Source organism: Salvelinus alpinus, chromosome 2 (genome assembly GCF_045679555.1).
Source record: "Salvelinus alpinus chromosome 2, SLU_Salpinus.1, whole genome shotgun sequence".
Taxonomy (NCBI): domain Eukaryota; kingdom Metazoa; phylum Chordata; class Actinopteri; order Salmoniformes; family Salmonidae; genus Salvelinus; species Salvelinus alpinus.
In genome coordinates this window covers 22,737,304-22,762,508 of record NC_092087.1, presented here as the reverse complement: position 1 = coordinate 22,762,508, position 25,205 = coordinate 22,737,304, and the positions used below count along the sequence as shown (strand labels likewise).

General features: G+C 45.9%; 1 protein-coding gene across 2 annotated transcripts in view; it reads left to right on the top strand.

Annotated features, from left to right (window-relative positions):
• LOC139556956 (rho GTPase-activating protein 39-like) overlaps positions 1-25,205 on the top strand; it is a 53,408-nt gene extending 28,203 nt beyond the window's left edge. The window contains exons 2-10 of one of the 2 annotated variants that reach the window (XM_071371148.1): positions 1,562-3,133; positions 14,690-15,953; positions 17,977-18,616; positions 18,780-18,869; positions 21,324-21,397; positions 21,808-22,007; positions 23,326-23,417; positions 23,614-23,783; positions 24,074-25,205. In XM_071371148.1, coding sequence (XP_071227249.1) covers positions 1,562-3,133; positions 14,690-15,953; positions 17,977-18,616; positions 18,780-18,869; positions 21,324-21,397; positions 21,808-22,007; positions 23,326-23,417; positions 23,614-23,783; positions 24,074-24,268 — 4,297 coding nt within the window. In that variant the 3' untranslated portion in view covers positions 24,269-25,205. Of the gene's footprint in view, positions 1-1,561; positions 3,134-14,689; positions 15,954-17,976; positions 18,617-18,779; positions 18,870-21,323; positions 21,398-21,536; positions 21,573-21,807; positions 22,008-23,325; positions 23,418-23,613; positions 23,784-24,073 lie in introns of those variants that run through there. The other variant, XM_071371158.1, reaches the window with a different exon arrangement.

Below are 25,205 nucleotides of genomic sequence, written 5' to 3'. Positions count from 1 at the left end.
CGTCCCCTCCTCAACTGAAACGAGCATACCCATGGCGCCTCACTGCAGGACTCTTTTGGGATCAGCTAGACTTGTAAACGTTACCCCCCCCCACATCATGCCAATCCGTCATGACCTAAACACTCTCGCTCTCGCTTTCTCTCTTTCTCCCTCGCTCTCTCTCTGATTCACTCACTTACTCTCGCACTCACATAGTGATGTATGTGGACACTTAAATACTTTCACTGCAGATACTCAGAAGAAAACAGGGCTAATTTTCAGATTAGATACAGATGTATTTGTCTCTTTCTTGAAGAGGTTGGTCCTATTGTAGCCATATTCTGTGACAGTGAATAATGTGTGCTTGTTCAGAATGGGAGCCAGGTGGTTTCCCAGCAGACAGTAGAGACACACACAGTGACAGCACACAGGCAGGGATGGTGTAGAGGGCCTCTGTCCCCTTGTATTTTCACCTGAATGTGGCTGAAGAACAGGGCAATACATAGATTGTTTCCAGTTTCCACTGAGCTTTATGCTCAACGCAAAAACGGTCTTGTCAACTTGGCTGGCACTCTGCTCTTCTGAGGCTATTTTGAGGCTGGGGGTGCAGGGGACTTACTTGGCAGGATCACAAGGAACAAATGTGGGCATGCGTTAGGCACTGTGGGCCGTGCTGGACACCCTGCGCCCCCTCGCTACCACAGGTACCCTGGACATGTGTCCCAAACTGGAGGGAAAGGGAAAGAATCCCTGTGTCTATCTTCTGCCTCCCTCCTCACCATCCGCGCCTTCTGCCTACCCTCCTCACCAGCCCCCAGCCTGGTACTCAGCCCAGTAGAAGGACACAGGCTCCGGCTGGCTGTGGTCCCTCGTGGATTCATTGGCACACTTAAAGCTGCTCTGCATCAGATAACTAGATCATAACATCATCACACTCATCATCAAATATCAGAATGAGCTTGTAGAGCTGTATCACCTTTCAGTTAAGTCAGGAACACATTTTGATTCAATCTGACAGGTTACCCCCTTAATGACACATTCCCCTGTACCCTGTCTGTGTGTATGTGGGCCAGTGTCTCCCAATCCCCACCCGAACCTCTGTGTTCTGCTGAGTTAGCTGCTAGTGTTCCTTACGCCATACCCTGTGTGATGCTGCTGGGGCGGATGGTGCTCTCCAGGCCTGCTGGCTGTGGTCTTAGTGCCGTACTGAGTGTGTCCACCTGTCGCATACTACAGACACACAGTGCTACTCCTGCTGCTCCTCTGCCCACCAGATGGTTGACATCACTGCTGAACCAGCGTTCTATAGCACTGTCTCACACACAGATGGACACGTGTTGTGGTCGCTAACATTCATACTCTCCATATGGGTCATCTGAAGGTGTTTGCGTTGTAGTCCGTGTTTGACTGTGTAAGTTGTTTACAGATTGTTTGTTGGATGAGCAGCATGTAACAGGGATGGTCATTTCAGTAGGATTTCCAGACCAAACCAATTGTTTGTGTTATTAATGGCTTCAAATCTGTTTGCCTCTTCCTCGTTGTTCTCAGTTCTAACAACACTATTTCTTGTGTCTGTTTTCAGTCCTGATTGGGTGGAGATCCTGGAGCCACGCTCTCGAGAGCACATGTACCTGAACCTGGCCACCAGCGAATGCGGCTGGAACCCTCCTTTGGGCACCGCCATTCGTCAGGCCGATGGTAACCAGTGGTGGGAGCTGTTTGACCCCCAGAGTGGCCGCTTCTACTACTACAATTCCGTGGAACGGCGGACTATCTGGCACCGACCCCAGGGGGGTGACATAGTGCCCCTGTCTCAGCTACAGGCTATGAAGCACTGTTCTGAGGCCAAGCGGGCCGGGGAGAGCAGAGAGAGGCACCATGGGGCGGGGAGTACAGGCAGCCAGGGATGCCGTACCCCTCTTCCAGAGCACCATGGGGCAGGGAGCCTGGGGAGTACAGGCAGCCAGGGATGCCGCACCCCTCTTCCAGAGCACCATGGTGCAGGGAGCCTGGTCAGTACAGGCAGCCAGGGACGCCGCATCCCTCTTCCAGAGCACCATGGGGCAGGGAGCCTGGTCAGTACAGGCAGCCAGGGACGCCGCATCCCTCTTCCAGAGCACCATGGGGCAGGGAGCCTGGTCAGTACAGGCAGCCAGGGACGCCGCATCCCTCTTCCAGAGCACCATGGGGCAGGGAGCCTGGGGAGTACAGGGAGCCAGGGACGCCGCACCCCTCTTCCAGAGCACCATGGGGCAGGGAGCCTGGGGAGTACAGGCAGCCAGGGATGCCGCACCCCTCTTCCAGAGCACCATGGGGCAGGGAGCCTGGGGAGTACAGGGAGCCAGGGATGCCGCACCCCTCTTCCAGAGCACCATGGGGCAGGGAGCCTGGGGAGTACAGGGAGCCAGGGATGCCGCACCCCTCTTCCAGAGCACCATGGGGCAGGGAGCCTGGGGAGTACAGGGAGCCAGGGATGCCGCACCCCTCTTCCAGAGCACCATGGGGCAGGGAGCCTGGGGAGTACAGGGAGCCAGGGATGCTGCACCCCTCTTCCAGAGCACCATGGGGCAGGGAGCCTGGGGAGTACAGGCAGCCAGGGATGCCGCACCCCTCTTCCAGAGCACCATGGGGCAGGGAGCCTGGGGAGTACAGGGAGCCAGGGATGCCGCACCCCTCTTCCAGAGCACCATGGGGCAGGGAGCCTGGGGAGTACAGGGAGCCAGGGATGCCGCACCCCTCTTCCAGAGCACCATGGGGCAGGGAGCCTGGGGAGTACAGGGAGCCAGGGATGCCGCACCCCTCTTCCAGAGCACCATGGGGCAGGGAGCCTGGGGAGTACAGGGAGCCAGGGATGCCGCACCCCTCTTCCAGAGCACCATGGGGCAGGGAGCCTGGGGAGTACAGGGAGCCAGGGATGCCGCACCCCTCTTCCAGAGCACCATGGGGCAGGGAGCCTGGGGAGTACAGGGAGCCAGGGATGCCGCACCCCTCTTCCAGAGCACCATGGGGCAGGGAGCCTGGGGCGCCGCACTTCTCTCCCAGAGCAGGAGAACTCCGTCCCCAAAACCCCTGAGACCAACAGCGAGAGTGAGACCACGGACATAGGACCAGCTCAGGGAGGCAGCAGCTCGGATGGAACTAAGGAGTCACTGAAGTATGTCTGATCTCTCTGTTTTACTGTTGAATCAAATGACTGTAAATAGGGAGGATGTAGTTGTACTTAAAAATTTGAGGATTGTATTTCAGTAAAGAGGACATGGTAATAACAAAAATTGATTGTTATCCCACCATGTGGCATGTTGACTTTGGGAATGAGACATTGTTGTATTATTTAGACTTTTGACCAGTGAGACTAATCTCAGACTCCTTTATTTTCATTCTCACTTATCTTGACATTCCACATGCCCCATATTTCCATAGTTTTCTCTGTGAATCACACCGCGGCCGTTTAAAGTAAATTGCTACCAAATGCGAAGACGATTGCAGTCATAAAGTACATGACATGCCCTCTCCCCTCACATTGGTAGAAAGACCCCTAACAGTAAGAGCCATTCAAAGACCCCATCATGTGCTCAGCGCTGTGGCAACACACACTGTCCAAACTAGCATCTCCCCTTCAGAGGCAGATTCCAGACATGCCAGTTATTTATTTCCTTATTTCCCCTTGCCCGTGGCCACTAGTGCTGTCTCAGTGCCCCTGTGCTGCTCACTTCCTCTCCGGCCCCATATACACTAATTTCATTTTCCTAAAACAACCCAAGGCCCCCCCATCAGAGACAAATGGGGGTCTCTGGTGGAGGAAGCCAAATCACACATGACTGAGGTCCTCTTTAATATCATTTTAGAGAAGAGATGTGAAAGAGTGTTGTCTGTTCTTGGGTAATAACATGCAGAACCTCTACATTCCAGTTAGTTCTAAACAGGAGACCCTGTTGTTCCTAGAGGTGTTTGTGTGTTGTCAGTTGCCCCTCTGCTCTCTGCCTGGGTCCTGGGTCTATCCTCGCCGGGGCCAGCAGGAGTCTCCTACCCTCTGACCGCCGACCCTGATTATGTAAGGTAGAAGGGAAACTAATTGTTCACCCCTCTCTGTCAGAGGGCCCTGGTGGAGGTACAGCCTGCTTGACTGCTTGACATTCCGTCCTTCAGAAGGGTTTACTCCACAGGGATCTCCACCACTCTGCGGTCATACCTAATTACTAAACTTTTCCCAGAAGTCTCCATGTCTCCACAAAACAATGGGCAGCTGTGTGGAACTCTTCTGGGCTCTGCATCCCAGTTAGCCATATGGTGGGTTTCACTGGTCTCTCTGGACTTTTAATTACATATCACCATGAAATGAGGAGAGAAGCTGGAATGTGACAACACTAAATGGATGAAAACAAACTGAGTTAGAATTTCATGTTTGGGGTTGGAGAGGAGAGGAACAATTCAGACCTGTGCTCTTCTCTTCTTCCCATCTGTCTGGCTGACTGGTCATGACTAGGCTCAGCTGTTCAGTAGTGTTGAAGGCTCTGAGTGTGGTAGGCACATGTGGCATGTAGGGGTCTTTTTGAAAGAAGCACACCAATTAGCCTTAGTTTGTTCAACGACTTGGGGGGGAAGTATGGCATCCGTTTTTACAGGAGTGAAAAAATAGCATGCCATTCAGTTAGGTTCCTCTATTTTGTGTATAATGTCTACTTCAGTTTGACCAAGTTCCCCTTTCTTTCTTTGCTGATATTTGTGGTATTTCAAAGAATCTTTTCAGAAAATCATATTTAACAGTTGATGATGACGTTTGAGAAAGAAGTGTTCAGAGGAAACCGTTCCAAATCACAGTTGTTACAATCAAGGTTTCCTTTGTATTTTTTAGAACTAAACATCTCAGGAGTTGTAATACAGCAAACACTGAGTGTATAAAACATTAATAACACTTTCCTAATATTAACTTGCCCACCCATTTTTGCCCTCAGAACAGCCTCAATTCATCGGGGCATGGACTCCACAAGGTGTCGAAAGCGTTCCACAGGGATGCTGGCCCATGTTGACGCCAATGCTTCCCACAGTTGTGTCTAATTGGCTGGATGTCCTTTGGGTGGTGGATCATTCTTGATACACACAGGAAACTGTTAAGTGTGAAAAACCCTGCAGCATTGCTGTTCTTGACAAAAAACTGGTGCGCCTGGCACCTACTGCCATACCACGTTCAAAGGCACTTAAATATTTTGTCTTGCCCATTCACTCTCTGAATGGCACACATACACAATCCATGTCTCAATTGTCTCAAGGCTTAAAATCCTTATTTAACCTGTCTCCTCCCCTTCATCTACACTGATTGAAGTGGATTTAACAAGTGACATCAATAAGGGATCATAGCTTTCACCTGGATTCACCTGCTCAGTGAAGAGCAGATGTTTTTAATGTTTTTTACACTCAGTGTACATCGGCCTATTGAATTTCCAACAACATACCATCTGTCTTATCCTATGCACTGTTTAGTTGATTCTCTCTCTCTCTCTCTTTCAATTTATCTGGCTTTATTGGCATGAGAAACATATGGTTACATTACCAAAGCAAGTGAAATAGATAATAAACAATAAAACATTTACAGTAAACATTACACTTGCAAAAGTTCCAAAAGAATAAAGACATTTCAAATGTCATATTATGTCTATATACAATGTTGTAATGATGTGCAAATAGTCTCTCTCTCTCACACACTTTCTCATGTGACAACAAGCAGACTGCTAAATCTGTTACTCATTGGCTAATTCTTGTCACATGACCTGGGTATTTCTGGTTATTCTGACCCTTTACGGCTCATCTGGAAAATACCTGAAACTCCCGGGGTAAACATGTCCATCACATGCAGAAGTGCTAGAGCAAGGGAATCTGATCTGTTTAAATGATGAAGGGTCAAAAAGGGTTCAGGAGCACCTTGCTTACAACATCTGTACTGTATTGTGGATTTCACAACCGATGACCTGTGTGTGTATGGGGGGGTTTATATGTGGGGTAGAAGTTGGGATAGCTTGCCATGTTGCTTTTTCTGTATTTGGAATTCCAGGGTACTGATGCATTGTCGTGGAAGTGTCCCGCTTGTTGAAGGCACATACGGGTCATAGCACTTTATTGTCCTGTGGGCTGGCCTCAGGGTTAGAATGGGTCACCAAAGGAAGACATGCCCTCATTTAAGCACAAGTGTTCCTCTCTGAGGAAGAAGTAAAGGTATGGTGAATAGTGAACCAAGGGACCAAATGAATAGTATGTGCCTTTTCATTAGCCTAGTGATATAGCCACACTCAAAAGACTGACAGGATTCAATCCAAGGCAGCCTGGCGAAGATCAAGCACACCTTTAACTTGTTGTTCCGGGTCGGCAAGCTATCGGCGTTGCACAACGAGATTCCCATGAAGTACAGTATAGACACATTCTTTCTGTGCCAAGATGTAGCTCATTGGGTCCAGATTTCAAGTGATTTGCATTACGTAGCGATAGGAAGCCCTAATACTACACATTATCCCCTCAATCCCCTATTTCTCTGATACAAGTGTGAGTATTGTACTATAAATAGTGCCTTCCTGTATTATGCTCAATTTAAAATGTTTATTCTATTCTACTGAGCCATTTACTTTATTTTCTTATTCTTATATTGAATTATTTATTATTGTTGTTGCATTGTCGAGAAGGAACTTGTAAGTATTTCGTTGAGTGGGGTATACCATGTGTATCCTGTACATAAGCCTAATAAAACTTTAAACTTGATTCTTTGCCATATTTTGACACAACACAAAAGCCCTGTGACACATCCCTATGAGACTGCATTGTGATGATATGAAGGCAAGAAAAAGTTATGTTTGGGGGTTTTGAGAATTGGAAGATTTAAAAAAATCCCTGCTTGGCAAATGAAAGCAAAAGTACATACAACCTGGTTATCATCACATTTCTCTGACTCATAGTAGAGACATCACCAGTAGATTGATTTAGGAAATTAGGAGGAGTCTGTGTTTTAAATAGTTGAGTCACACATTGACTGGATGTTTACAGGTCTGACACAAGCTTTGCCACTTTCATCTGTGTGTGCTCTCTGAGTCTGGACTAATAGCAGCGCTTTAAAGACTTTGGAAATAGCACGTGTACTATTTTATCTCTGTGCTCCTGGCTTGGTAAGATCATTTATTGGCTATCGCCAGACTCTTATGGTGTCGTTTTTTCCAGTTAAGAAGTAACACTTTGAACTTTAAGTATAACGATCTGGTTAAATGGGTCTGGGTGGCTGGCGCTCGTTGTGACAATGTTCTTATTTCTTTCTCTTCCAGTTTTCACTCTCTTCTTTGTGAAGTTTAAGTTTTATGGTGTCCTCAGAACTAGATTACAGACCAACTGTTTTGTGTTTTTTTTAAACTAGAGCAGCACGTCCAGCCTCTATTGTTTTATTTGAGACCTGCTTTAAGCATTCTCATGTTACTGGACCTAGATGTCGTCATATACAGAGTACTGTGCTATGCTGAGATGCCTTCCATTGCTCTGATGAAGGCCAGTGGCACCACATGTGCACCAGTCTCTGGCATGACAAGCATGCTATATCAGTTGACTTAAAGTATTCATTCACCTCAACCATGAGAATCAGTGAGCAATGTGAGCATGGTGTTTCAGTGGCTCCCATGACACACCTCCAGATCAGTGTTAATTGAGAAGATGTGGTTTTATCACTGTAATCCGAGGAGTGTGTTCTGATGGTGTATCTGGTTCCATTTGTGTCTCTCTGACCCAATGCTGGGACGGTCTCTCCCTGTCACCATGTCCCACAGCCTGGAGACTGGTGGGGGTCCCAGTGACTGTCCCCAGCCCTGCTTCAGGGCTCCTAGCTGGGTGGGGTGATTGCGTAGGGTGGAAGTGGGAGCTATGTGCAGCTGGTAGACATGATGTCTCAGAGCAGGGAGGTGTGTTCAGCTGTCTCACGACAGCTGTCTCTAACCTCAGAGGTGTCTCTGCAGGTCCCCTGTTTCTCATCTCACCCCTCTGCCACTCCTGCTTTTCTAAGTCTTGATTGGGTTGTCTCTGTTACAGGTTGTTCTATCAGTTTTGCCAAGGCATATTCCTCTTGTTGGTTTCCTATGGCATAAAGTTCCGTATTGAACCATGTGGTCATGGGTGGCGGCTAGTAGTATCTGTGGATTGGCTGTGAAATTGACTTGTTTCCTTCCTCTATGCAGATCGTGGTGATCTCATTGTCCAAAGCTCTGAGGTGCTTGTGTTTGTTCTCAGAGCCTGGCCTAGACGACCTCATGTCCTCTCCTGTCTGACAGAGGATCATAATAATAACCCCTGTTTTCAGACCCCCCGCTATTCCCTGTATGTTAGGGGTACTTCCCAATCCATATCCCTATCTGCCACAGTGACTGAGCTGATGAGTTTTCCAACCAAGGTTATTCCTGGAAAGAAAGAACATTTCTTGCTAATAGCTTAATATGTATATTTAGCTATAGCTTTTCCTACCACTACCACAATTACAACAATCACACTGAAGGAGTGGAGGTAGGAGCAGCGGTCAGGGGCGTAAGACACCAGAACTGTCGAAAAATACAAATTTGCTGACCGTTAAGTGGATTTGCTGGATTTGCTGCTCCGTAACCCAATCTAATTACCCAGTCAGGCAAAGGATTCTAACTTAATTTCATCTTTCTGTTTTCCTCAAGATCTCGTATATTAGCCAACGCCTTAAGTAATATGTATATCTATGGACAAGGGTGACTTGGTGATCTAAAGATGATCCCTGTGTAAAACCAGATGCATTTTGTAAAATGGGCTGTTCTTTTTTCTGAATGCTGGTGTCGTGTCTTTACTATGGATTAAATTATATGACATGCTATTTTACATAATCAATTCTCTGTAATTAATATTACCTGTCATGTAAATGTAATTAACTAGGAAGTCGGGGCACCACGGAATAATGTTTATAGAGCCGTTGTCTTCCGAATAAACTCTTAAAGACCTGGTAATCTTTTATATCAATAGCAGTCAATTATTAATCGTCACCTTATTCAGTCTCATCTGAACGTCGTAAAACTCTTGGTTATCTTCACAAACCCTGGCTAACTAGTTGAATCAGCAATACAAAATTTGGTTTAATTATTTATTTACTAAATACCTAAATAATCACACAGAATTATATATACACAGGATGGATCATACATTGATTACTAATTATGTCATAAAAGAAAACATCCCTAGAGGACGAAACCGATATGACGGCTGGTTACACAAAGAAAGGGGATTGGGTTAGAATGAAAGCGCGGGAAGACTGAGGAACAAAAGGATTGGGTCTCTATCAGACCTTATGAAGTTATGCTATCGTAAATACAGAATCTTATGCATTCTAAATAACCGCCCATTCGGAAAAGGAAAATGCAAGAAATATATTTACTCTGAGCTGCGCTTCGATAGGTTGGTCGAAGATGGAAGGCTGGGTTGCGTTGTAGTACCCTGTCATTCTGAAGAGATTGTTGGTCCTTTGCTAGGCCACGCATGTTTACAGTTGCTGCTGATAACTCGACGTCTAGGATGTATCACTTCTTTAGTGAATAAGAGTTCAAAGTTCACACCAATTTGCCATACTATAAGCTCATGCTGTATTCTGGCTGGTATAGGCGAAATTCATCTTTCCAGCATGGCGATCGTCACCCTCACGTTGAAATTTGCTCTTTTAAACGTATGGCCATCAGTCCTCACGTCATCGGGGACACAATGTTCATTTCGTTAGGTTGTAGTTATTCAACCATTTGCAACCAGAGCTCACGCTGAGGTTGGCTTAGTTCGCTGTGAATTGGGTCACGGGGGCTCTTATAGAAATGTAGAAAAGCTGTTGGTTCATCATTTCCAACCAATGCCTATTCACGTGGGCGTGGCCACTGATTGAGCATATTTTACTTATGAAAATAATTCTAATTTTAATAACTAAAATTACATTTTATCTTTTCACAAATAGTTTCATTTTTAAACATTTAAATTGCACAACAATTCCATGTGAATCTGATGTGTAGACTAGAATGTGTAGACTTTCCAAGATACAGTTAATGTCGTCCAATCATCAGTAATAATGTCTCAGACAACAACTGATCTGACATCATATTCTTTAAGTACCAACGGATACTTTCAACTGGTTGGATTACCGAAATATTGTTCTGTTCCCAACCTTTTGATATTAACATACTCACTTTACGTTAACAAAGGGCTTTCCAAGAGTCCATTCTGTAGAGTAGAGAGAGAAAAGGGGGAATGGTATTTATGGGGGTCATAAACCACACCAACAGGGCAACGTCATGACACTGGTAATATTCATATTCTGTGTTATTGTGGAATATAATCCCTTTAGTTAACATTATGTGAAGAGAACCCAACAGCCACTGTGGTCGGTGTGATGGAACACAGGGCTACAACACAGGCTATTTATGATTCTGGTAAAGCACACATGTTGACAAAGTGTCAATGAACCAGTAAGCTCAGGACTGACATATTTATCTTACTTAAGAGTGTCTGTCTGCTTGAGAAAATCTGTAGGTAGTCTTTAGATGGGCCTCTGCTCCATAGAGGGGCATTGCCATGACGACAGCAGAACCATGCATTGCCTAATGCAAGGATGTCAAACATACGGACCACAGGGGTGGTTTGAGTGAGAAAAATAATAATAATAAAATAATCGAACTCACTAATTTAAAATAACTAAAACGGAATGGAAACTGTGTAGGAATTATAATGGACCTACATTTATACAGTTACTTAACTGTCCAGCTCAGTAAAGCTAGACAGTCGGGGAGTATAGAAAATTCAAAAAAGATGGACAGAGGACTATCTTGCCAATGTTTCCACTCATTCCGGATGGCACTCTCCCACAACTAATCTCCCTCTCATTCTCTCTCGTTCTCCATCTCTCAGTTCATTTCAAATGGCTTGGGAAACATATGTTTAGATTACCAAAGCAATTGGAATCTCTCTCTTTCTCTGTCCTCCCACTTCACTCCTATTTTCTCACCACTGTGCTTTCTAGCGCTCTGTCTCTCTTTTAGAAGTGAGATCAGGCTGGTTGGGTGGTACAGTATAGTTGGATTAAGACTGCTACAGTAAGGAAAGCTTGTATATAGCGCTACTGTGGGCATTTGCATCAAGCCAGATATGATCATGATAATCTTCTACTGCACACTGGCTGTGCTAACAATCAACATTATGTGCCAATGCTGCAGGGCTGAAAAAACTAGCTTGGCCTGGTTTGTACCACCCTGGGTGTGGTGTGACAATGACAAGTGAACAACAGACACAAAGCCAGATGAAATCCCCAGCTCTGCTCTCACCACTGGGAGCTAGACTCAGCATGTCTCCTATCCTATCATTATATTCTGTGACTCTGGTTTAACCTCAAAACAACTTCCAAGCAGAGGGTTGTGTTTATGTTGTTGTTACTGGTCATGTTAAAGAGGACTGACATCATTTAGCGTGTGGATAGAATTAAAACTCGGGTCGTTTTGGGCTCCAGAGTGGCGCAGAGGTCTAAGGAACTGTATCTCAGTGCTAGAGGCATCACTACAGACCCTGGTTCGTTTCCAGGCTGTATCACAACCGGCCATGATTGGGAGTCCCATAGTGCGCCGCACAATTGGCCCAGCATCATCTGGGGTTTGGCCGGGATAGGCCGTCATTGTAAATAAGAATTTGTTCTTAACTGACTTGCCTAGTTAAATCAAATTAATAAAATAGTATGGGAATGTAGAGTGTAATGGCAGTGATGCTGTGTTGATCTCAGCTCATTGTGTGTGGACCTAGACAATGTGCTTTCATATATTGATGCTCTACAGGCCAAGACAGGAAATAGACCCCCCCCCCCCTCTCTCTACAGGGACATCAGTCATAAACCAGACCACTCACAACTGGAGAATGAGACAAGTCATAAATAAGACAGATCCATTAAGTTAATTGACCACTTGTCTTGAGTAGTAACCTGATGATATGTGAGTGTGTGGGGGTGTATGTATAATGTGCTTACCATGTGGTCATTGTACTACGTTATATGTGGTCTTTGGCCTTTTGCATAAATTCCTTCTTGCCCCTGTAATGGTTACTGTAATGTAGCCCAATCTGTGCCATAGTAAACGCTATTAAACTGGTGGTTTTATATAAATAACATAGTCATTTTACATGTATTATTAAATTAAGTCATTTTGCAATACAAAGGTTTGTATCAATATCAGACCAAAATTCAAGATCATAAGTAGAGGTAGCATCACTCACATCACCAACCCAGACCATCACAGAAGGTCCCCCATTTCAAAGAGCTCAGACAGCAGCAGTACATTTACAGCTGTCTCCCACCTCAGGCTGTCACACTCTGCAGTGAGAACTAACACAGCCCAGACACTGGCCGTTTTGAAGTGGCTTCCATGGGGAGGCAGGTAGCCTAGTGGTTAGAGCATCGGGCCAGTAACCGAAAGTTTGCAAGATCGAATCCCTGAGCTGACAAGGTAAAAATCTGTCGTTCTGCCCCTAAACAAGGCAGTTAACCCACTGTTCCTAGGCTGTCATTGTAAATAAGAATTTGTTCTTAACTGACTTGCCTAGTCAAATAAAGGTTAAATAAAACATTTTAAAATCCTCTCTGCAGTGTGTTACTAGGCTCTGCAGGGACAGGGCTGTATGTGCAATGCTATGCTGGGAGGTGGCTCAGGCCTAGCTGTTGATGGGCTGTCTCTTCAACCGTTTTGAAGAGACTGTTTACATTCAAATCACTGAAATGGCGTGACTCAGACAGAGAGAAAGACAGAGAGAATGCAATGCAATGGCTGGGAGGTAAGAAGGATGTAAATACGTTTTGCGCTTGGTTTGGGAAGCTCTAGCCTCAGGGGAATTGTTTCTGTATTGTTACAAACTACAGACGGTGCCTCTTTCTCCTCTCTGTCCTCTTCCTGCTCCCCTGCTCAGCTCCCCAGTGACTCCTGTCCTGAGCCTTAGGAGGAAGCGTGTGACGCAGTGAGTCAGTCTGTTAGATATCTGGCTGCAGAAGGACAGAGGCATTCAGGTTTAATATTGTTTAGTGTGTTATTGGCTATACAGTAGAGAGGAGGGCAGAAGGACAGAGGCATTCAGGTTTAATATTGTTTAGTGTGTTATTGGCTATACAGTAGAGAGGAGGGCAGAAGGACAGAGGCATTCAGGTTTAATATTGTTTAGTGTGTTATTGGCTATACAGTAGAGAGGAGGGCAGAAGGACAGAGGCATTCAGGTTTAATATTGTTTAGTGTGTTATTGGCTATACAGTAGAGAGGAGGGCAGAAGGACAGAGGCATTCAGGTTTAATATTGTTTAGTGTGTTATTGGCTATACAGTAGAGAGGAGGGCAGAAGGACAGAGGCATTCAGGTTTAATATTGTTTAGTGTGTTATTGGCTATACAGTAGAGAGGAGGGCAGAAGGACAGAGGCATTCAGGTTTAATATTGTTTAGTGTGTTATTGGCTATACAGTAGAGAGGAGGGCAGAAGGTAAGTCTGCTTTTCTAATCCTTGGTGTGTACTGCTAATATTGTAACGCATGCTTGACCTTTTGATTCTTAAAGTAAGCAGATAACTCTTATGTTGTATGGTAGGAGTTGTTTCAGTCACAGTTGGTCAGATGGATAGGGCTGTGGCGGTCACACAAAATGTTGTATTCGTTGAATTTCAAGCAAATAACTGCTGGTCTCGCGGTAATTGACCGTTAATTAATATAAACACATTTAGTATCTTCTGACTTCTACATACACTACCGGTCAAAAGTTTTAGAACACCTACTCTGGAATGCTGGCCTTCTAGGCAGAGTTGCAAAGAAAAAGCCATATCTCAGACTGGCCAATAAAAATAAAAGATTAAGATGGGCAAAAGAACACAGACATTGGACAGAGGAACTCTGCCTAGAAGGCCAGCATCCCGGAGTCGCCTCTTCACTGTTGACATTGAGACTGGTGTTTTGCGGGTACTATTTAATGAAGCTGCCAGTTGAGTACTTGTGAGGCATCTGTTTCTCTTGCTCAGTTGTGCACCGGGGTCTCCCACTCTTTCTATTCAGGTTAGAGACGTTTTGCACTGTTCTGTGAAGGGAGTAGTACACAGCATGGAACGAGATCTTCAGTTTCTTGGCAATTTCTCGCATGGAATAGCCTTCATTTCTCAGAACAAGAATAGACTGACGAGTTTCAGAAGAAAGTTTTTTGGTTTCTGGCCATTTTGAGCCTATGATCGAACCCACAAATGCTGATGCTCCAGATACATAACTAGTCTAAAGAAGGCCAGCTTTATTGCTTCTTTAATCAGGACAACAGTTTTCAGCTGTGCTAACATAATTACAAAAGGGTTTTGTAATGATCAATTAGCCTTTTAAAATTATAAACTTGAATTAGCTAACACAACGTGCCATTGGAACACAGGAGTGATGGTTGCTGATAATGGGCCTCTGTACGCCTATGTAAATATTCCATAAAAAAAATATGCCTTTTCCAGATACAATAGTCATTTACAACAATAACAATGTCTACACTGTATTTCTGGTCAATTTGATATTGTTTTAATGGACAAAACATTTCCTTTTCTTTCAAAAACAAGGACATTTTTAAGTGACCCCAAACTTATGAACGGTAGTGTATGTGTGTGCGATATCTCTTTAAATCTAAACCCAGATCTCATCCTTTCCCTCATTCTCTCTCTATTCCAGGGAGCTCTCTCAGAGATGGCAGCCTTCCCCAGTGTCTAAGGCAGCCATATTGGTAAATGTGAACAGTGTCAGTCGGATCCAGCCTGGAGGCCCATCTAGCCCGGCCCTGCAACTCCGTCACCATAACACACACACCAAGCCCAGTGGCCACCAGACCTTCACCCTCCTCCCCGTCAGCAGCAAGCCCCCGTGGGCACACGCCTGCTTTGCCCAGGGCTACAAGACCGCTCCCTCTGGCAAGATGGCCGCCGATGCCCACCACCTAAGGAAGACGGGCAACGGAAGATTCTATCTGGTGTCCTCTGACCCTCCCCAAACCCCAGGCAATCTCAGATCCCAGCTCAGCACCCCCAGGTCAGTGTCACCCCAGTATGCCTCCACACTTCCCCTCTACGATGACGCGGGATCACAGTGTCCCATCTATGATGAGCCTCCTGCGGACATGGAGGTGGAGGGGGCTAACCTCCATAATGGGCCTGGTGGTCTGTCCCGCCTCACCCCCACACACAGCCTGCAGAAGCTCAGGCTCCTCCAGCAACCTGGCTCCTCTCACTCAATCTCTAGGCACAAGAGGAACCCCTCTGACTACAGTCCTGCTGGCCTGGAGGGCATCAGGCACATGGTCAATGTGGACCCCAAACAGGCCCTTCTGTCCACCTCCCCTGGCCTCAACCGCACCCCCACCCCACAACCGGACCCCCTCTTGGCCCAGCCCCAGAGGGAGTCAGGGACCCCAGTGATGCCAGGTATCCTGGAGAAGAAGCAGACATGGCGGGCCCTGGAGGCCAGTGTGTTGAGGGCAATGGAGGCTCGCCACAACAGGCAGAGCAGCCAGGACTTCCCCACACCTCCAGGGCCCCGGACCACCACCACCTACCAGGACTCTGGCTACTCCACTGGGCCCTCACCCAGCCTGAGGAGGAAGAGCCGGCGGAGGTTGGGGGCCGGAGGGAGACCAGGCTCAGTGGGCAGCAGCGGGGACCTGTGTGCCCTCAACGAGAGGCTGATGGTGGAGATGAGGGAGGTGGTGAGCCGCTCCAACACCATGAGGGAGATGAAGGCTGGAGGCCTGGCGACGCGAGAAGACGTCCCCTCCGCCAGCCGTTTGCTGAGCAGAGTAGGTAATCATAGCATCCCGGCCCTGGCGCCGCTGGAGATGCCAGGAAGGCAGAAGAGGACCTATGAGAAGGTAGACAGCCTGGAGAAGAGCATCACAAGCCAAGCCATCCTCTCCTCACCAGACACCCCCGGACCTCCCTCACAGGTACACATACGCTCCGGTGTGCGTCTTTGTCTTTGGCTGCTCTCTGTCACCTGTCTCTGACTGTGAGAGATTAGATCTGATAAATTGAATAGTTCTGGTTTGTCTACTTGGTTAAAACCCTGACTGGTGCTTATTGTTGTGCGGTCTGTTTATGTAGAACGGTTTGTTTTGTTTGTTTGGATTCTGTTTTGTTTTGTCTGGGGGTAGTAAAATTGCTGGTGCCTTTCCAGGACTAATTTCATTGCTAGACAAGTGAGAGCGTCTCAATTCCAAGTTAAAGTTGTGCACACCACAGTAAGGACAGATTAGCTCATTAGGCCTTTCATATAACTAGATGAATGTGATAAATTTAATTTTGACTCGGCAGTGTAATATACACACACACACACTGTCAGGGGGTTGACTTATTAGGCTGGTACAGGTGCACATGATTTGAGTTAGGGGAGCATTTTCCCTCTCATGAACAATTTACATAAGCAACAGTTTAGAGCCATAGCAGATCTTTAGTGCTATGAGCACTGCCAAATATAACCCCAAAAGCCCTCTCAACAATGCACCCCTCTCCATATCATGTGAGTTCCAGTATTCCAATGAAACTACAGAGCCAAAAAGGTAATGATGTTTGAATAAAAAAAATATTGTATTAAACAAGACCTGTAAACAGAACAATTAGACTGGACGATGGTAGGAGTGTCAGGCTCAGAGGCCGCACTGGTCCATTACATGGTTCCCCCTGGTCAGGAAGGAGGGCCACTGTGTCCCAGATGGCACAGGGTTAGAGATCTGGGTAGGGGTGGGACTCAGGGGCTGGTACCATGAGGGGTTGGTACTGAAGTAATCACATTTAAACAAATATTGGAAACGGGCCCCTAAGCCTGTTCTTGAATACTCCACAGACCTGCTGTTATATCATGGTACACACAGATATGCACGTACAGAATGCTCACACACACACTTCTGGTTGTTGACTATACCCCTGTATAGCTTTGCCTGTATTGTTCTATCCTTTCCACTGTAGAGAAGCAGAAGATTTGCTTATTTTTCAAAACCCAGTGAACCCAGGGGTTTAAAGCCAGCACGGAAATGGGATTGGTTTTAACTGTGTAATCTGTATATACAACCCTGAATGTTTCATATTGAAATCTGAATTTAAGGACTTTGGACATTATTGGCCTCCTTAAATAGAAATGCAGAGTTGAATTACTACCGTGTCATGGGGCATCTTAAAGCTATCTGTATAAAAGAGATGGGGAATTATAGAAGATATAGTTCATACTGTCAGTGTTCCTTTGCCTTGTTCCATTTGATCTTAAACAGTGACCCATGCAACTCATTTAAGACCATGAAGTCCATATGACCATAAAGAAGTACTGCCAAACCCAAATCTGGAGATCTACACTATTTAATCAGGAACCCTAAATGTAAATTCCCGGCTCTTTGGCACATTCCAACCCCAAATTACATCATGGTCACATTGAAGAAATATGTTTAACATTGTATGTTCACATAGTAAATTCCTGATTTGATTTGGCCTGGGTTTCTTTTTGTTCCTGGATGTTTCTCTGAGGCTGACCAGAGCTGGATTACTGGTTTGGTTTTCACTGTGAAGGGGCTGTGACTGTGGATAGGGCTCCTTGTAGGCAGAAATCCCACTTGGGATCAGATGGTGGATTTGCACATATAGTGTTGAAGGAGAGGTGGGTAGGGGAAGAATAGAGGTAGGGGCTCCTCACCTGCTCCTGACGAAAAAGGCCAATGTGGATATTGGGGCATTTATGGGTGATGCGGTTCCTTTCCGTCTTTAGAGAATTAATGTGCCTATCCTGCAACAATTTTCCCTGGAGCCCTCAAAACTGCAGAGCAGAGGAAAGGCAGCTCATCCACACTGAGGAGACTGCAGCTGTGGACATACAGTACATCCATACATATATACATACATACTGCTGCACTGACACGTTCTCTCTCCCTCTCTCTTCCCTCACCCCTCTCTCTCCTCTGTCTTCCCTCTCTCTTTCTCCTGAAGGCGGGGACCCTGGAACTGAAGGCTCAGTTGGACAGCAGGAAGAAAGGTACGGTAGATGGGCCAACAGGCTCACTGGGCCCCTACCACCAACGCTCCGTCTCCCATGACAACAGAGAGGGAGGAGGAATAGGAGGCTCCTACCACCAGCTCTCTTACGCCACACTGCGCCAGCCCCCGACCACAGACACCTCAGGCATGGTGGACTGGGCCAGCAAGCACCTGAACATGCACACCCAGGGCCTGTTCCGCCGCCGTGTCTCCATCGCCAACATGCTCTCCTGGAACCGCGGCTCCATCAAGAAGCCCATGCTGGTGACCAGCGACCGCGCCGTGAGGAAGGAGGCCTGTGAGATGTTCAAGCTGGTCCAGGCCTACATGGGAGACAGACCCTCCCGCCTAGACCGCCGCCACACTGCCCTGCTCATCATCACTAAGTGCTGGGGCACGCAGGGCCTGAGGGACGAGCTGTATGTGCAGCTGGTGAGGCAGACCACGGGCAACACCAGCCCAAGGAGCCTGGCTGCAGGCTGGGAGCTGATGGCCGTCAGCCTGGCCTTCTTTGCCCCCTCGCCCAAGTTCCGCTGCTACCTGGAGGGATACATCCAGAGGCACTCGGATCCGAGCAGCGACAAGAAACAGGGTGGGTCGTATTTCCCTCTATGGGTGTCATTATCAGCATGACAGGTCTAGTTTGAGGGGTGTGAAGGTTTGAATTGGTTTTTACCTCTTCTCTTCTGTTTGCTCTTTGTGGATGTTATTAGATTTTCTGAATAGCCCTTTAACCTCCGCCTTCTGGTTTCCAGTGACTCAGTTCATACTAGAGCAGCAAGAAATGAAACTGAAGAAGAACTCAAAGTCCAGAAAGAAACGGAAACAGAACACAGATGAAGAAGGTAGGTCTGAGATCACTAAGATTCATGTTTAGTATGGGGGGTGTTTTCCAAAGTTGCCAAGGAGGAAGTCTGTTGGGGAGTGCTGAAGTGAGAGACCAATAATTTGTAACTTGTCAAGATTGTCTGTTATTTCCTTATGAGTTAGAAACCATTACAAACCAAACATGGTTCATATCTATCTCACTGCAGATTAAGAATTTAGAGTGAAATAGAATTGTCTAATGATATGTGAAGAATTTGGAGTGAAATGGAAATTCATACTATGTCACTTGACTACCATGCTGATATTTAGAGTTTCCCTGGTAGATTATGAATAGTTTTCACAAAATACAACAGGAGGTGATAAAAGAGCTGAATGACAACATGGGAGCCATGTTAGTGGTTCTCTCTGGCAGTCCCACATTACGTTCCATCAATGATTTAAAGAAAGCCTAGCCACTACACATTACCCCATTAGGGCAACCCACAATACCAGCCTTGATAGTGTCATCAGCGAGGACCTATACTCATCTCATGGCATTGACCACACTAGTGAACTCACACACATTGTACAGCAATGACTGTGCCACCAACCTATACACTGGACAACGTCAGTGACTCATAAGTGGTGTTGGAGGGCCAGTAGGAGGCACTCTTTCCTCTGGTCTAAACAAAGATCCCAATGCCCCAGGGCAGTGATTGGGGACACTGCTCTGTGTAGGGTGCCGTCTTTCGGATGGGACGTTAAACGGGTGTCCTGACTCTCTGAGGTCATTAAAGATCCCATGGCACTTATCGTAAGAGTAGGGGTGTTAACCCCGGTGTCCTGGCTAAATTCCCAATCTGGCCCTCAACCATCACGGTCACCTAATAATCCCCAGTTTACAATTGGCTCATTCATCCCCCTCCTCTCCCCTGTAACTATTCCCCAGGTCGTTGCTGCAAATGAGGACGTGTTCTCAGTCAACTTACCTGGTAAAATAACGGTAAAATAAATAAAAAATAAATAAAATAAGCCATGAGGAATGGTTACCCTTCATGGGTGTGACTCACTGAAGAAGTTTTCAGATATTGTCTGGAATAATGACTTGAGGGAGAGGGCTATTACATTACTCACGATGTGGGCCCACCAGCCAACCACAGGGGAAAGCCTCCTCACAAACAGCACAATGAGAGCTGCTGTCTCTTTGATGGATAGACGAGCTGAAATGAAGGGTGGTGTTGTGACCACGGCACGGAGCAGCTGTGAGTAGAGGGGTGGGAGGGAGTCACGTGTGGGAACTGGAGGCCTCTTGTCTGGGCCTGGCCTGGGCTTCTCTTGGGCCAGGGCTGGGCTTCTCTTGGGCCAAGGCTGGGCTGAGGCCGGCCTTGCTTACTTGGGTTGAAACACTTAGCTATGAAACTTGACTGAGGTAGCAACACTGACTAAACAGACCCCTTGGAGAATCTCAGAGATACTTTCTGAACCCATGTGTTGGCAGGTGTCATCACATTCTCTGCCTTGTGGTCTTAATCCTCTAATGAGTAGTGATTTCTCACGGGTTCTGGTTGCTTTGTTGTTGCTTCTGCCTTATCAAAACAACATGTTCATTTGGACCACCGCTGGTGTTCAAACCTGCTCTCAGGCTGGGTAAAGAAAAGAACACAACTCTTTATTTTCTTCCTCTATTGACTAGTGAATTCAGGGAGTCTTGGGGAAAACAGTGTGTTTTCTCAGAGATCAAGAGGGAAAATATCGGTATGATCTCTGTAATTAGCTGTAATTACAGTCAAACTGGGCCAGATTAACGATGGCTGTGAACATGCATGGCAGTCCGTCACCTGTTTGCTATAAATCCAGGGGCTTTCAGTTCAGTCTAGTGAACATTCCGGTAAGGATGTTTTTCATCGCAGCACAAAGTTCTCCATCTGGCCGGGGTTCAGCCACCTGAGAGAGAGTTCTCTGGGAAGGAAGGGCGATGGACGGGACCCCGTGGGTGTGGTGGGGAGGCTTGGGCGGGGGGAGTAGAGGCCTGGTTTATGTGTAAACTTGAGTTATCACAGTGACAACGGATAGGGGTGTAGGTAGGGATACCTCTGCTCCCTCCGGTGTCCTAAGTGTCTGTCTGATGAATCACCTGGGACATGATGTGCTGGCTGGTTGGCTGACTCCAGTCTCCCAGATTTTCTTACAGTACCGTGACAGTTGAGACGTGTATGCTCTGACCCCAATATGGCAAAATCACACTGCGAACATGTCTCTTTAATTACCTCCTTGGAAATATCTGACATCTGTGGGAACAAATAGCTTGTCATTTTAGTGAGGAATTGTTTAACCCTTTATATGTTGCCTCGGTTGGAAAGTTGCTCACATGATTCCCTCACTGAGAGGATGTATCTGTGAAGGTGTGAACTGCAGCTACAATGAGAGCTGTATTTCCCATGAGTCTCATTCCTCAGTGTTACAGTGGCCCTGTCTTCCTTCTCTCTTTACAGGTCTACCTATCAGCTCGTACGCAAAGTTCTGCTATCGCAAACTACAGAAAGTGGCCATAACTGGAGGCAAAAAGGTGATTAGAGATATGAGCAGGGAAAGGGGGTGGGGAATGTCAACAAGTGGGGAAGCCTTGGGCAATAGTCAAAAAATGCCCGAATGCAGTCATAACATAACCCCGCCATGAATTTCCCTCTCTTTTTTAATACCCACAGTGGACCGAACCAATACAGATGTTGATAGAGAGATAAGTAATGCTAAATACATAAACATGGACATTAGTCAGAAACATATTATCATGGATAGACATGGATAGATCCTTATTGGGACAGTCACAGACTTTAACATAAAGATAAGACATAGTCTTATAGTCTATTCCAGATATCATCTTTAATGTCGACAGTCATAGACATAATCATAGATATAGTCATACATGTACAGTACAAAATGTCTTAGTAGTCACGATCTGTGAACCTCCCCCTGCAGGGTCTTCGTAAGCCCACTCTGGAGGAGATTGACCACAGCAGACGGGCCATCGTGACCCCCTCCCTGTTCGGCAGCTCCCTGGACGAGGTGATGGAGCGCCAGAGTGAACTCTTCCCAGACAGGACGCTACCCTGGGTACAGGTGCAGCTCTCCCAATACGTCCTGGCACTGGGAGGGGCCCAGACCGAGGGCATCTTCAGGTGAGACTGACGGACAGGAGGTCAGCCAATCACCTCATTGGACTTGGTGTGTTCACCAGGGTTAGGGTGAATTACATTTCAATTCCAGTCAATTCAGAAAGTAAACGAAATTCCAATTCCACATTTTCCTAATTGAAAAGCATTGAAGAGAATTTGAATTTCAGTGTACTTCCTGAATTATCTAGAAATGGAATGGACCCTAACCCTGGTATTCACCAATGAGGTGTGGGGTAGTGTTGTGTGTTTAGCAAGGTAGCAGTCATAAGAGGAGATCTAGACAAAGCAAGTATCTAGACAAATGTATGTGTCAGCCTTGGTGGGTGTCAGCCAATGTTCCCTGTGCAGCCTACTGTACAGAGACAGAAAACAGAGCAAACATTGCCTACCACTGCTCAAGAGACCCTGGAGACCAGCAATGTTTAATGTGTAGTTAGTCTTTGTTTGGTCTTTCTGTAGCTGATTCAATTCCATACGATTTTAAGGCTCGGACACATCGGTAGCGTTTGCTGGCCAAGAGTACTTCGCACCTGCTTAATCGAATGTCCGGATATCCGAATGGACATTAGGATTTGATTACTTGTTTACTTTTTGGTCACAATGAAAAACTTTGTCTAAATTAAATATGATCTAAAGTGATATACCATGACATTTGAAATGTAATAAAACATATTTTTGAATGTAGTTTTTATAGCGTGCGTTGAGCTACTGCTGCGCATCGGTATGCTATTTATCCCACTTCAAATAGCAATTACAGGCGCTCACCTAACATAGTTTCCACAATACCTAACACAGTATCTGGCCAGGTCGCAGTTGTAAATGACAACTTCTCAACTGGCCTACCTGGTTAAATAAATAAATGTGAAATAATTCAATTAAATAAACACAGATCAATGCAAAATACTCACCAGAAAACCTTTTAGTAACAGAATCAGTTCTCTCATGGCGAAAATCAGACCTCTCTTTCACTGTTGCTGTTAGACAAACTACTGGCGAAAAGCAGCATGTCCACTGTTTACCTCTGCCGTGTGTATTTGCTTCATACATAAAAAAAAAAAAATTCAACGACTATCCGAATATCCGAAAAAATGTAATGATATTATTTGAATAGTAAAATCATTTCAAATGCCCATCCATAGAACAGAGTACCGGCCGTAATTTGCAAACTACATGTAAAATTACGCGAAAATGACGGCAGTTAGATGTCAACCAGCCACTCAACATTAGATTTTTAATTGTGGGGTTATAGTTCCCCCTAGTGGCCTTGCAGTGCAACTGTGTACTGAATTATACTGAATATTGAATACTGCTTTTTCTGTAGGGTGCCAGGAGATATCGATGAAGTCAACGCACTTAAGCTTCAGGTCGACCAATGGAGGATCCCAGAAAACCTCTCAGACCCCAACGTACCTGGTGAGGTAGTCTGTACATCTGTGTGTGTGTGTGTGTGTGTGTGTGTGTGTGTGTGTGTGTGTGTGTGTGTGTGTGTGTGTGTGTGTGTGTGTGTGTGTGTGTGTGTGTGTGTGTGTGTGTGTGTGTGTGTGTGTGTGTGTGTGTGTGTGTGCATGCTCGTGTGCACTAGTGTTAACACTGTCCCTCTCTCTTCCAGCCTCCCTTATGAAGCTTTGGTATCGTGAGTTGGAGGAGCCTCTCATCCCCATGGCCTTCTACAAGCAGTGTGTCAGTAACTATGATGACCCTGTGGCAGCTGTCAATGTTGTCCAGTGCCTGCCTGAGCTCAACAGACTGGTGCTGTGCTACTTCATCCACTTCCTGCAGGTAATCATCACACGACACTGAACACTACAGCTATTGCACTGTACCTGTCCAGGACAACACTAGACAGTCATCCTGTCATACAACTATTATCATATTCAACCTTGGAGACATGGTCATTGGTCAGGCAGTTGAAATGGAAAAAATTACTACAAACTTATGAACTTGTCCTTAGTCATTCATTGTCTGTATCATTAATACAGAATATGGTCAATCTCAGTTTCAAGATTCTGTACATACTCTCCCTCTGTCCCTCACAATTCCTATCCCTGTCCTCCACTAATTATCCCCAGGTGTTTGCTCAGCCTGCCAATGTGTATGTTACTAAGATGGATGTCAATAACCTTGCCATGGTGATGGCCCCAAACTGCCTCCGCTGCCAGTCTGATGATCCACTAATCATCTTTGAGAACACACGCAAGGAGATGTCTTTCCTGCGCATGCTCATCGTTCACCTGGACACCACTTTCATTGAGGGTGTTGTATAGACTGACTCCTGCCTTCCCTGACATCATATGCCCCATGGTTACAGAGAGATTCACTCTGCTTTTCTGTATGAAGCCTGCCCCACTCCATTGACTGGTCTGAAAGCACAAAGCAGCAACACATGCACTGGAAAATCATACTATATGTTACGAATTTGTTGTGCTTAAGATCCTGGAGTGCATCTTTAATACTGTCACTTGACATTGGACCCACCCTCTGTTCTACTTTCTGGCTGCAGAACAATACATACTGTATGTGCTGACTGCAGAGGAGACATTGTGTTCTGTGATGGAAACCCCACAATGATGACACTCAAAAAGACTACAAATGACTTCACATCATAGGTACCGGTTTTTATCCAGTTCGTTTTGATGACTTTTTTTAACTGCATGTAAAATCTAAATGTCATTATGACTGAATGTGAAGTGCTATTGTTTCACTGGATATGTGGGCTGTGCAGAAGGAGTTTCATATGGTTTGTATAGGATGGACTTTGTCGTCAGGAAACAGAGCAACTGACAAACAGACCCGGGGTCCCTGCCTTATTTATATCTACATAGAAATCATGTTGATATTTGGCCTCTTTTGTCGGACTGTGTGTGTTTTTGCATGCGTGTGTGTGTGATGAGGGGGGAAATATATTTAAAATGTCTCATTGGAAATAAGCTTGTCTGTGATGTTTTAGTAGTTGTATTAACAAGAGCCTGCATTAGTCTCAATGCTATGTTGATGATTTTATCTGAAGCGGCAGAGTACCACCACAGCTATTTTAATATACTGTACAGCCAGAGCCTACGTGTCAAAGTACAAACTGTAAGAAATAAGACCATGTGTTTTGGAGCTTATGTAAAATGCCCTTTTTTAGTGATCTGTGGAGAGAATGTTCTGCATTAAAAACCTTCTGGTGTTAAACTGCTGAGGAAGGAGGTTGTAAATGTA